This window comes from Podarcis cretensis (genome assembly GCF_951804945.1).
Source record: "Podarcis cretensis genome assembly, chromosome: 15".
Classification (NCBI taxonomy): domain Eukaryota; kingdom Metazoa; phylum Chordata; class Lepidosauria; order Squamata; family Lacertidae; genus Podarcis; species Podarcis cretensis.
In genome coordinates this window covers 35822643-35836822 of record NC_137185.1, presented here as the reverse complement: position 1 = coordinate 35836822, position 14180 = coordinate 35822643, and the positions used below count along the sequence as shown (strand labels likewise).

The 14180-nt window shown below is 41.5% G+C and overlaps 1 protein-coding gene and 1 long non-coding RNA gene across 5 annotated transcripts in view; one reads left to right on the top strand and one right to left on the bottom strand.

Annotated features, from left to right (window-relative positions):
- LOC307204041 overlaps positions 1-14180 on the bottom strand; it is an 88159-nt gene that overhangs the window by 15431 nt on the left and 58548 nt on the right. The gene's annotated exons all lie outside the window — the stretch shown is intronic.
- Positions 1-14180, top strand: part of OGDH (oxoglutarate dehydrogenase) — a 61201-nt gene that overhangs the window by 732 nt on the left and 46289 nt on the right. For all 4 annotated transcript variants that reach the window (XM_079954945.1, XM_079954943.1, XM_079954946.1 and 1 more), the window contains exon 2: positions 7062-7307. In XM_079954945.1, coding sequence (XP_079811071.1) covers positions 7086-7307 — 222 coding nt within the window. In that variant the 5' untranslated portion in view covers positions 7062-7085. The remainder of the gene's footprint in view (positions 1-7061; positions 7308-14180) is intronic.

The window sequence follows — 14180 nt, the reverse complement described above, 5'->3', positions numbered from 1 at the left end:
TTTGAAAAAAGGATTTTCTTAAAAAGAAAAGGGAAAAGGAAAAAAGTACTTGGTTTTCTTTTTTCAGCACACTCCTGTGCATGCCTGCTTTAGTCCCACTGTCGAAACAAAATTTAAAAAAAATCCCTTCCAGTAGCACCTTAGAGACCAACTAAGTTTGTTATTGGTATGAGCTTTCGTGTGCATGCACACTTCTTCAGTAAGTCCCACTGTACGACCTGTTTCCAGTTGGGCGTGCACAGGGTTGTAGACTTGTTCAGTCACCAACCCCACCCCATCCCCAAACCGCCTCCTGAAATGTGATTTATAGCATGGTTAGGCAAGGGTAATGAACATGGTGATACAGGTTTTGGTTTTTTCCCAGCACATCCATCCTCTGGTCCATTCTGTAGCTGGGGTGCCAACTGAAAAACAGGCCTTTTTTGTAACTACCCTTTGTTGGAGGTGGCATTTGGAGAAGGTCATTGGCAAATTACCGGTACCTTATCATGAAGGCAGGCAGGCAGGAAGGCTGGTATGGGAGCAGGCATGAAGTGCTTGGGTTCCAAACTGTTTTAGGGTTTTAAAAGTGAGCACCAGCCTTTTAAATGGGGCTTGGAAGTGAATAGGTAGTCATTGATTATTATTTTTCCTTTTCAGCTGTTATGCTTTTTGCCTAATAAGTTTAATGCCTAAGTACAGATTTGAACTGGCTTTCCCCAGTTTCATGCTCACAAACCACTACAAGTCTGGGAACCCTGCATTTGACTTCTTCCTCTGAGCTTAGAGGGGCCCAGTACCCAGAGATATGGAGAAGGAAGTTGTCACATAATGCACTTTCCCATCATAGCTATGATCAGCTGAGATGCCCTGTGTTGTTTTAGGTGTTGCTATCATGAGATGAAGGCCTTCTTTTAACATTCAGAAATAATTCAGTCTGAGGAGTCAGCCACCTTCTGCATCTGTGGTCAAAATTTTAATAGAGTTCTATATGTAAAATTTAAGGGACGCGGGTGGCGCTGTGGGTAAAACCTCAGTGCCTAGGACTTGCCGATCGCATGGTCAGCAGTTCGAATCCCCGCGACAGGGTGAGCTCCCGTCTTTCAGTCCCAGCTCCTGCCCACCTAGCAGTTCGAAAGCACCCCTAAGTGCAAGTAGATAAATAGGTACCGCTTTATAGCGGGAAGGTAAACGGCGTTTCCGTGTGCTGCGCTGGTGCTGGCTCGCCAGAGCAGCTTCGTCACGCTGGCCACGCAACCCGGAAGTGTCTCTGGACAGCGCTGGCCACCGGCCTCTTAAGTGAGATGGGCGCACAACCCTAGAGTCGGACACGACTGGCCCGTACGGGTAGGGGTACCTTTACCTTTTTATGTAAAATCTATGTCAGAAGAAATCTGTTGACTTGGCATTTCCCATCCTGATTCGGTTGATTAAAAGATGGTTCATGAAGCATTGTAAGCAATGTACAATGTGATCTTGAATACGGGGCTTTGTTTAGGTGCTGCTGTAAACTTTTCTGTCAGTTCTGTGACAGTTTTCAGTTAGTTCTTAGATAGCCAAAACTAGGGATTTCTCTCTCATACAAACCGTACTTCCAACTTTGGGCTGAAGTATTTTTTCCTGCTCTCATAACAGCCTGTTGTTGGTGTATATTTGGCAAATATACCAAGGCCTCTGCCGTTGACACATATCAGCTTCTGGTTACGTGACCAACTATCACATTTTTAAAACATTCAGGCCTCTCAGGAATTCTTCCAGCTAATACATTACACTGGATTAGTGGTTGAGGTGGTTATCATATAATAATCCTACAAGGAGTTGCAAATTACTCCTCTCCCTCCCCAGCCCCCAGCCCCCCATTTCCGGGATGAAGAAAAGCTGAGCCCTCATCTTTGCTCAAAAGCAGATCTGTGGAAGGAAGGAATTTGGGCATAGAGTTTTCTGAAAAGTTTCACTCTGAGCTGATAGTAGAGGGTTGCGTTTGTTCCTGCGGCCAGCCTCCATGAAATTTATAACTCTTTAAGTTAACACATTTCAGTAAGAGGGACTTGTGAGTTCTTTGTTCAGATGCAGAGCTTTGAAAGAAATCCTAACAAATATATTTCTGCATGGACACAGAATTTGTTATAAAATAGATATTATGGGAGATAAAATAGCGGGAGAGCATTATTCTTTCACCATAATTTGTTATCCATATAAGAGACATGTCCTGCTGGACATCAGTGAGGACTAAAAAAGGTAAAGGTACCCCTGCCCGTACGGGCCAGTCTTGACAGACTCTGGGGTTGTGCGCCCATCTCACTTAAGAGGCCAGGAGCCAGCGCTGTCCGGAGACACTTCCGGGTCACGTGGCCAGCGTGACATCGCTGCTCTGGCCAGAGCCAGAGCCAGAGCCGCACACAGAAACGCCGTTTACCTTCCCGCTGGTAAGCGGTCCCTATTTATCTACTTGCACCCGGAGGTGCTTTCGAACTGCTAGGTTGGCAGGCGCTGGAACCGAGCAGCGGGAGCGCACCCCGCCGCAGGGATTCGAACCGCCGACCTTTCGATCGGCAAGCCCTAGGCGCTGAGGCTTTAACCCACAGCGCCACCTGCGTCCCTCAGTGAGGACTAGAGCACTGCAAAATGACTTGAGTAATAAAACCTAAGTGAGTGAAGTAAAACTGAAGCACCAGATTCTCCTTCTATAAGAGTACATTTACATGACAAGCATAATTGCTGTAGATACACTAGTGTTTCTTGCAGCAAACATTGAAATAATGTGTCCTCGAACACCTGTGTACATCCACTGGGAAACATCTGCCTATTTGAGGGGTCTCAGGAACATGTACTGTGTGTTCTTTATATTTGCTGCAGGAATCTGCAGTTCACAGTAGTTACCTTTACCATTTAAAGTGTGGAGGTACACTAGCCTTTTTGATTCTCTTATCTGTGAATTGACCATACAAGAGATGATAACTCACTGAACTTGTACACTTTTTAAAAGGTAGGCTGCCACTCCTTTGTTGGCTCATTGGCACATTCTTGATACTTCAACACCATCTTTAGAATAAATATTCTAAATAATGTATCATAGCACCAACCTCTTGCTTAACCAGTGGCTGTTATTTTACTTAACCAATCACTAAACAAAGTTTGGCTTGTTTAGTGGTTGGTTGTTTATTCAAATATTCCCAGATAACTCGCATTGATGGCTTCTAGAAGCTGAAGGAATATAGTTTTAAAAGGTCAGTATAACTATTACATACATTACAATCTTCAGACTTCTTTTTTTGGGGGGGGGGGGAACTAGATTGAGTTTTTTCAGCCATGATATGGAAGAAAAGTATATTCCTGGCTAAATATCCACATGAAGATCCTCCCCACCTTTGTGAAGCTAGTTGGGGCTACTTTGCTCTGGGTTGGGATGTTTCTACAGCCAACTTCACAAAAACTGTGGTAGGTGGAGGGGGGCTCTTCATAAGGTTACCCATATCAACATATCAGGAAATTAGAAATTGTCCTAGAGGCCTTTGTGAAGACAGAGAGATGGGTGCCCAAGTGTTTTTCAGCTTGTGCTGGACAGTTGAAGCCAAGTTGTAAGGCAGGAAAACACTGCGGTTGTTCAAGAGCACACAAAATAAGTTAGCTGTTCCTGGCTTAGATGAATTTCATCATTCTAAATAGCTTAGCCAGGAAAAGCGCAGCTCAGTTATTACCAGATTATGGAAATATGGGTTTAAATTATGAATTTAAATTATTATTTTGTTTGTAAGTACACACACCCTCTTTAAAAACAAAGGCTTCAGTTTTGTAAGTCATAATTCTCAGAATACGTATGCTTGCTAAGTGGGGTGCAAGAACAAAAAAGATTGTCTTGCAACTAATAAAAGTGATTACTTAAAAAAAAAACTTTCATCAAATAGCTTGTGTGTGTTACACACTTACCATATCTATTGGAAGCAAGGAGCAGCTGAGCAAAATAATTATTTATTTAGCTTTATCTATATGTTTAAGGGCACCAGATATGTCATGTACCTATAGCAGGATCCAAAGAATCATAAACCTAGTTCTGTAAAGGCAAGGGATTTTAAGTGCTTTCTTTTTCATAGAAAAGCAGGGGAGTTTTTTGTTTTTGTTTTTTTAAAGTACTGATATTTGTGCAGCATTAAAAAATTGGGGACATTAGCTCAAATTTTTCTGCTTGGTTAATCATTGATTCAATTTATAAGATATAGGCAAGAACTGATTGATGTGTGTCCAAAAGATGCATGATTGGCACCGAACCCGGAAGTGACCTGAAAACGTCACTGAACACTTCACAAAAAGGGCAGGGTGTGCTGCACTTATATACGCTCCACTGGGGGGGGGGCGGGGGCGGGAATGGATACCCCACGTGAAATGGTCATCAACCGTAAATGTAAGTTCTTTAAAGTCGATCTGAATTTAATACAATGTGACTTACATTTTAAGTTCCACTTAAAATTTTAAAAAAAACTATCGACCCTGACACAGTTGAATACCATAAGTGTACCATAACTAGAAACAACAGAAACATCTTCAAATCAGGAAGTCATTATTAGTCATATTCTACCCTAATTAATGCATACAACTCTGAAAGTTGCAGAAGTATCATATATGGAAACTATTTAGTTGAATAAGGAGGACAGAATGACCATGGGTCAATCTGTGACAAAGTTTATTGAACCGCTTTATTGAATATGCAACTTGTTAGCATATCTTATGCTGCTGAAAAGTTCTAGCTCTTTGACTTTGTGCTGCCCTTCCTCACTCTATAAAAAGAACTTGTTCTTGCCATGCACTGCTGACACATCTTGTTCCAGCACTATGTAAAGTGACCAAGTATTGTTCTAAAACTGCTTTGAGGTTGCCCCTCTGTTGCTTTGCAATCAAGTGGTATATAAATTTTATTGAATAAATAAATAAATAGCACACTGAATGAGATTGTGACAGTTGTTGGTGTTATTTAACCAATATCAAAAGGAAGCCACACGTTCTTACTCTGAAGGAAGTACTCTGGTAGTCCTTCATTTCTTTATCCATGCAGTTTCTTCCACTTCTTCCACACCATCCTCAATCCTTTAATCCTAAAATTTAACTCAATCTTCAAACCCCTTTCCTAAGATTCCGCTGTCACAGACTGAGATCCTAGCTGTACAGTTCGTCTAAACTAAGCAATGATTTGTGAGTATAATTACTTTGGGTGAATTATACAGCCACAATTGGCTTTAAAGGAAGAGGTGAACACTATGCTAGTAAAACTTGTGTTTGATAACTAGGAATGGAGGAATGGAGTAATGCCTCCAATAAGAATTTATGTAACTGAACCTCTTTCTTGTACATCTTATAGTAGCAGGGTATTGTTCAATGTTTTGCATTTCCCGTCTTAAAACTGCTGTGAAATCATTTACAGCATCAGAATCTATACTATAGTTATCTTCATAAAATGTTTCCCTTTCTGTTTCCTGCTCAAGCAGGATTACTGAATAAAATAGCTAGTTTTCATTATTACATTAATTAAATTGTTTTGTATTTTGTTACCCTAAAGATGTTACATGAATACTGTGCTGTAGATGCCATTAGTAATAATCTACTTTCAGACTGGCAGAGAGCTATTCTTAAGGAGCAAATCTTCAAAACTAATCTGTGTCCAGCGTGGGTTGCTTTGCTACTTTCCACCTTTTAGAAAACAAAGCTGTTCAAAATGCAGGTCTTGTCAGTAGAATAGTGAAGATTTTAAAGGAGTAATTAGTTAAATACAATATTGGCTACTTTGCTCTTCCTCATTGCTCAGCATTATTTGATTCAAAGAGCATTCTACTGCACTTGGTTTCCTGTCCTAGAGATTGGATCTTCCAAAGTTTGACATTGTGATGGCCTTGCTGATGTAAGCAGAGAACTGTGGAATGCATTCTGAGGGGTAGTATGGTGTTTTTACAATAACTACATCCATAGTGCCTTTGCAGAAGAAACTTGGGCTGATAACATAGAAACAGTATTCGAAACTCCCACTGTTCTAAGGCGAATTTTGTAACAGGGAATTTCATTAGCGCAAGCAGTTTCTGAGCTCTGGGCGCAGTACTGCATCAGAGATTTCAGATTAAAACTGCAGAGTGGAAGGAAAGAAGGACCTTTTCTGCCTCCCCACTTCCAGCTACTCTCTGAAGACTGGAGAAGAGACACTCTTAAGAATATTGGGGGGTGGGGGTGGGCAGGGGAAGAACTAGACCATGTGAAAAATGAACATGAATTTTAGCTGTTGTTGCACTCATAACCTAGGTTTAAGGTGTCGTTTAGCTCCTAGCTTTTATATCTCAGTTTCTAACACTGTGTGGAAAATGTTGGGACAGGATAGAACTGCAGGCTGTGGAAACTAAATGCCAGTAACTTTGATACACATATGCCAAGTTCAGTGCCTTGCATCTTCAGTTAAACAATGGCAGGGCTGTGAAAGAGTTCTGCCCCAAATCTAGGAAAGCTGATGTCAGTGAGACTGGACAGTATTGAACTTGCGAGATCAATACATCTGATCTAGTATAAAGCAGCTTCTTATTCTCTGGGAAGCACAGGGTGGGCCAGTGTTGGAAGTAACATGCTGAACTAAATAGTTTCTTGATCTGATCCCGCAGGGCTTCTTTTCTGGCTGAGTAGATGCTATATCTTCCAGAGTTTATTTTAGAAGTTGTCTTTCTCATGGTCATTCATGTGATAATGCTTGACTTATTGGCTTTGTCACTGAGCAGTATTGTTGGTCAATTTCAACAATTTATCCCTTTATTTGGAATTTAAATTGTCTAAAGTGTTCCTGTGTCACTGATCACAGTACAACAAAGACTAAAGCACCTTAAAACAGTGTACTAAACTGTGCAAGGGATTGTACCTTTCATTCCTTTTCTCCAGCAGCAAGTTTTAGCTTGTCCTACTTTGCTACTGATGTACTAAGTGAACATCAAGATATTAACTTAGCTATGGAACTTTAGTATAGATATTGCAACAGATAAACATGATTAATCAGATGAATGATTATCTTTTCAACCTGTGCATTTTTTATGACTGAATCATTATTTCTTCTTTCCCAACAGGAGCCCATCTGCTTCATAACAAAAATGTTTCACTTAAGGACTTGTGCTACTAAACTGAGGCCTCTGACAGCCTCACAGACTGTTAAGACAATTTCTCAGAACAAGCCAGCAGCGCCAAGGACGTTTCAACAAATCAGGTGCTACAGTGCACCTGTTGCTGCTGAGCCATTTTTGAGTGGGACTAGTTCAAACTATGTGGAGGAAATGTACTATGCTTGGTTGGAAAATCCCAAAAGTGTACATAAGGTAAGGAGCAGCCTCCCTAGAATAAAGCCTGTTCTTCTACACTTTGGTTCTCATGTCTTCAGGTAAGTGCATTTTGTCAGAGTGAGCTCCAACTTGACAACTTGAAGAAGAACCTGGAAACCTTCTGAATCCAGTCAGTTTCAGTTGTGCAAAAATTGAAATGGCTCGGCTGACAAAGAATAGCACTGAGAGAATCAACATTGGAATGAATTTGGAAAGTTTATGACCGCCTTCCCCCTGAGGAATCTTCTTGGCTTTGGCATGGATATAAAGAAGGATGAAGTCCTCTTCTTGAATGTCCACTGAGGAATTGCTGAGCGGCTGTTGATGTTCCTTTTTGAAGTAATTGAGACAGGTCTCCTTTTGTATAGGAACAGTTCTGTTTATAGTGTAAATAACAACCACATTCATGTGCCTGTCATTTTAAGCCATGGATTTAACGTGTGTGTGTTTATTTTAAACTTGGTCATACTGCATGAATAGTGACTTATATTGCTAGCTGTTTATTACATTTGAGAAACAGCTTTAATTATGGCTTCATTGTTTTCTGCTAAGATAAAGCTACACATGACTCCTAATTTATTCTGCTACAAGTTGAAGTACATCCATTATCTGAATGTCATGCTCCCAAGCCCTTTTAAGTAACACGTCATGTTTTGGAGTAGCTACATGTGCAAAATACTTTGATCATAGTACATACCCAGTAGAAATTAATGCATGCCAATAATGGAATGGGAGGTATTAAATAGTTTCTAGAATCTGATGCAGAATCTGCTATCACATACCTTTTTCTGTCCATGCTGTGGAGAGCAACTGACAGCATAGAATGTTTTTTTAAAAATAATTACCCAGAGAAGACACACATGCTAGCCTGTTGTCTCAGTGTACTTAAATATTGATATGTTTGAGAAAGCATCTGACTTCATTTCCACAAATTTATATTATGCTGAACCATCAATGAACATTCATTCCCTCTTTGCGTATTTAACAGTGAACACCAGTGAACTGGTATAAATAATCCATGACATGCAGCTTTAAAGTGTGGCAGTGTTCATGGTTTCATGTAAACATATTTCACTCCCACAGCTGCCTTCAAGTGGGGAACCAGCTTGGTGCCCTTTTTCTGTCAATGCTGTGCAAATAATTTGTTAGCTATTCATCAGTAGCCCCATGTGACGCAAGTGATATAGTATGAGACCGAAACAAGGAAACAAATGCTAAATTACTTGACGTGTGTAGTTGCAACTGGACTGTTTGACCTTGGTCTCTGGCTGTTCTGTGCTTAGTGCAGTGGCGCAGCATGGGGGAGTGCCAGAGGAGCCATGGCCCCGGGCATGGATTTTTGAGGGTGTGTGTAGCAAATGCCCGCAGCGTGTCCCAGCCCGGTGCTCCTCTCCCAACATTGGAGGAACCAATGCTTGTGGAGAGGAGCTGCCGCTCAGAGCTGGTATCACGGTGGTGGACTCCGTTTGTGCTCTCCCCCTGGGCACGCCCATGTACACGCGCACATGTCCCTAGTGGCCTGGAGACACTCCACCACTGGCTTAGTGTTACCAGCACTTTTTAGTTTGCATTATGGGTTGGTTTTAAAAATTGTATGTTCTGTTTTCACATTAGATGGTAGTATTAGATTATAAAAAGCTAAGCACCCTCTGTATAAGACAGACAGAACATTCTTCTGTTAACTAGTTTGTCAATAGAGACTTGCCTGGTAGCCTTTGGTAAAAATCTCCTCTAGAGGTTAGCTTTCTTAAATTACACAGATGTCTTATTTGCTCTTTTTCTATTAAAACATAAATATACCAGATATATCCTACTATATGGATATCTAGGCAAGTAAGCTTATGCTCATTAGATTTATCTATCAGGGCATGGCAGTGAGGTGATTTACTAATATTTATGGTAACTTGCTTTCTGGATTCCCTAAATACCAAAGAAGGTCAATCGCGTCTGAGATTCATAGCTAAACCTGTTTCTGAAGCTCTGTAATCCTTATCTCTACTGGAACTGGTTTCTTTCATGAGTTTGGAAGAAATGCACTTCTGAGGCCCATCTGCTGAACATACCCATAGGAGAGAACCTTTCTACTGCAGGGTTGTACACATTGCAGCATAATGACATTGTATTGGTGTGTGCCCTGACCTTTGAGCTGCTATGAGTTCACCGCTCAAGATGCTTTCAACACCTAGGAATTCTAAACTTTTATCAGGGAAAGTAGTCCATGTCTCTTGAGATAACATGTAATGAAATCCAGTTGCCTGTCTGAAGGTCAAAGAGTGCTTGCATACAGAACCGGAACTGCTGGCTTACTGTAGAACTAGCTATGACAGGACAGTTGCCAAGGCAATGGCACAGTATAATCTGGGTTCGCATAAGGCCAGATTGGAGGTAGATCAAGAACAAGCACTAGAACAACTTAAATGGTGTATGGGATACAGAGAGCTAGAAAGTAGTTCAGAGCAAGGCAAAACACAACTATAATTAGTCTAATAGTTTCACAGCTGAGCTCCTTTTCAGCTAATCCATACTGCATTGCAACCACTGGTAACAGAATCCTGGTAAGCTAAACTAATTTAAACCACAACAACAAGTTACTATTGCTGCAGGAAACTGGTACAGAATTATTCTGAGTGTGAAAGTAATACAGGTGTTTTAAACACCCTTGTGTCCCTGTCTGGAAAGTATATATGTGCGCTTTTGTGCATTACTTCTGGTGCAACTGGTGCAGGAAACTCTAGCAGCAGTGCATAATGTGTTGCACTGTCCTGTTCATATATAATTTAAATGTTGGTGAACGAAAGAAGTGCTCACTGTTTTCAAAAGCTGTATATGAATTCCCAGCTTTGTTTTAAAAAGATTTCTGGTAAAGATTTCTGTAGTTTCATCATAGTTTAGTGAGTGATCATTAACTGTTGCATAGCCAATATTTCTGCACAGTGAAGTTTTTCTGAAAGTTGTTGTTGTTGTTGTTGTTGTTATTTATTATTATTAGTACCCTGCCCTACCCTGGCGTGCTCTGGTCCATGGGGTCACGAAGAGTCAGACACGACTAAATGACTAAACAACAACAACAACCCTGCCCATCTGGCTGAGTTTCCCCAGCCACTCTGGGTGGCTCCCAATCGAGTGTTAAAAACAATACAGGAACTCATATATAACCCATCTAGGCTGTCTGACTTCCAGTTTGTGTAGATTCTTAGCAGAAAAAAACATTTATGTTGAGTTTGTTAGATGTGCTGAGTTCCTTTTATGATGTGCATCTCCAGCAAGTGCCTGTGTTTCAAAATTTTGCAGTAATTTAAACTTCTACGAGCTCCTACGGGGATCTGGTTTCAAGTGTCATCTCATTATGAACACACTTCACACCTGGTACAGACATCTGTAATTCCAGTTGAGCAATGAACGTTGTGACGATGGTGGTTGTGACTGTGAATAAGAACTGTAAAGGATACTGCATGGTGTTTTATTTTATGAACTTATAGGTGTGTGTGTGTGTGTGTGTATTACAAAGTGAAAACCATAAAATGGAGGGTAGAATACAAATAATGAAAATTATACTGTTGATAGAAATCCAGAATCAAATTAGTAAAACAAAATATTGAGCCCTGCAAGCTAAAGTGCTTGTGCAGGCATTCTGTCAGTTTCTTTGGCAGATGGGAGGAGAAGAGACTGCAGTCGCAGTGCAAAAGAGAAAGTTGCTATGTTGGCAGATCGCATCACCCCATAACAAGAGTGTGATCTTTATACAGGCATAATTGTTAAATGGAGGTTGGGGAGCCTGTCCCCACTTTGTTTGTTTTTTAAGGCAGTGAAGATGTATGCTAAGGGGGTGAACATGCATTCCTTAGATAATAGTTAACTCTATCTATCTATAAATATTTCATATACGATAACTTTCTTGAAATGTCAGAACAATTGGTTTGAGGTAAAGGGTAAAAGGTAAAGGTACACCTGACCATTAGGTCCAGTCGTGGACGACTCTGGGGTTGCAGCGCTCATCTCGCTTTATTGGCCAAGGGAGCCGGCATTTGTCCGCAGACAGTTTTTCCAGGTCATGTGGCCAACATGACTAAGCCGCTTCTGGCGAACCAGAGCAGCGCATGGAAATGCCATTTACCTTCCCACCGGAGTGGTACCTATTTATCTACTTGCACTTTGACGTGCTTTCGAACTGCTAGGTGGGCAGGAGCTGGGACCGAGCAACGGGAGCTCAACTGCTAGGTGGGCAGCAGCTGGGACAGAGCAACGGGAGCTCATCTCGTCGCAGGGATTCGAACCACCGACCTTTTGATCGGCAAGCCCTAGGCTCTGTGGTTTAGACCACAGCGCCACCCGCGTCCCATGAGGTAAAGGGTAGCTTTGCATTATTGCATTAGGGCTCAGATAGCAAATAGTAAGCTTGCATGGTAAGCTTGCAGTTTAACCTTTTTGTGTTTAAAATCTAATATAAATTTCTGAGAATATTCACTGAAATAACCACTTAATTAGCCATACATATTGCACCTACCATGAGAAGAAAGAAACAAGAATAAGTGACGCAGATGCAAATAAATTGATACTTCTTGACTTTGTTGTACTCGGTGAAGAAGAAATTAAGAGTGAGTTAGAGGCCACCCACTGAAAACTTTGCCATGCATGTGGCAGAGAGCCCCCTTTTAAAAAATGCTCACATTCTTCCATATCTGTTACTTCAGATGTATGATGGGTTATTTTTACTTATTGGATTTTTCAGGGTAAGGACAGGACATCCCCCCCTGTGGAAATTGGCTTTGAGGGTGTTGGGAGAAATCCCAAAATAAAGTTCAGGAGAAGTAGAGAGAGGATTGTTGTGTCTGGCAAGCTGAAATGCTGGCTGGGCTCATTAAAGGAATCTTGCCCATTAGTTTGTCAATTTAAAAGAGGGAGCCTGCAAACCTGGGGGGGGGAACACACAAATCTTGGAATAGTTCGATAGTGTTAAAGATATCACTTTATTAATTAAATTGGTTTACTTTCCCAGGTACTAGCTTAAAAATCAAATTGAGATTATGTTTTGGAACAACAGCTCTCAAGACAATTTAAAACCTTACATCATTTTTTTAATTCTATAATTTAAGACTAGATGGATGTTTTTGTTTCCTTTTATTCTTATTATAATATTATAATATTAAAAATCAAAGGATGTCTGTTTTTCCTACAGAATGTTGTGTGTGTCAGTTGGGGTGGGGAGTGAGGGATTAGAGGATGAAAGTGAGCAGATTGGTCTGCTGGCCTTGACAATTTATAGTAAATAGCCTAGGGACCTAGGGTAGGATGGGTGTGCACAAGAAAAAGAGATAAAGTTCAATCTTTATATAAATACTGTTATTGCTAAGAAGATGACAGGTGAAACACCATCCAAGTGCGTAGGGAACAAGTGAGGAAAACATTGGGAGTGTAGGTAGAACAGCCAGTAACAGTTTATTGCTGTTGGTACTGTATTGCCTTTGACACACAGTTACAGACACGGACACTAATGGAGAGATGCCTTTGGTTGCCTCATTCACATGCAACTCCCAGCCATCTGGCTGTGACAGCACCTGAGGGATTTTTTTTGTTGTCGTTTAGTCGTGTCCAACTCTTCGTGACCCCATGGACCAGAGAACGCCAGGCACTCCTGTCCTCCACTGCCCCCCGCAGCTTGGTCAGACTCATGCTGGTAACCTCGAAAACACTGTCCAACCATCTCGTCCTCTGTCGCCCCCTTCTCCTTGTGCCCTCCATCTTTCCCAACATCAGGGTCTTCTCCAGGGAGTCTTCTCTTCTCATGAGGTGGCCAAAGTACTGGAGCCTCAGCTTCACAATCTGTCCTTCCAGTGAGCACTCAGGGCTGATTTCCTTCAGAATGGAGAGGTTTGATCTTCTTGCAGTCCATGGGACTCTCAAGAGTCTCCTCCAGCACCATAATTCAAAAGCATCAATTCTTCGGCCTGAGTGAAAACTTGAAGAACAGCAACAGGATGTGGAGTAGCTAGGGACTATGCTTCCTTGCTCCTTGAGGCAAAACATTGGCAAGCCAGGTTCATTATCTATAAACAGCAGGACTCTGCAAAGGGATGTTTTTCTGCAGATTTGTGGATTCTGAGCTTCCTTGCAATACTAAAACCAAGTGCGTCAGAATTTAGCAAGGACCTCCAAATTGGATAAGTGGGGAGATTTTGGGCTAGAGTTAAAGACTACCCTTCTCAGAAACCTTTCTCTCCCACAGCAATGAAGTGCTTGGGTGAATCTTCCTCACGACCACTACAGGCCTTGAACAGCCCTATCTAAAATCATAGAATTGTAGAGTTGGAAAGGGCGACGAGGGTCATCTAGTCCAACCCCCTGCAATGTGGGGCTCAAACCCACGACCCTAGTATTAAGAGTCTCACGCTGTGATGACTGAGCTATCTTGCTGGAGCCCTGTTAGGAAATAAACCACAACATTTTTTTAAGGTTCTCCACTTGTACAGTGGTGCCTCGGGTTACATACGCTTCAGGTTACAGACTCTGCTAACCCAGAAATAGTGCTTCAGGTTAAGAACTTTGCTTCAGGATGAGAACAGAAATCGTGCTCCAGTGGCGCAGCGGCAACAGCGGGAGGCCCCATTAGCTAAAGTGGTGCTTCAGGTTAAGAACAGTTTCAGGTTAAGAACAGACCTCCGGAACGAATTAAGTACTTAACCTGAGGTACCACTGTATTCTAAGTAGCAGTTACATGGTATCTATAGTGCCTAATTATTGCATCACACTTTTTATTTTCTTGTAAACCTTAACAATAGCCTAAATTGTAGATCGGTATTATTACAATATTCCTGTATTATAGATGGGAGCAAAGGCTAAGTAAAAGTGGCTTGACTTAAATACCTAGAAGAA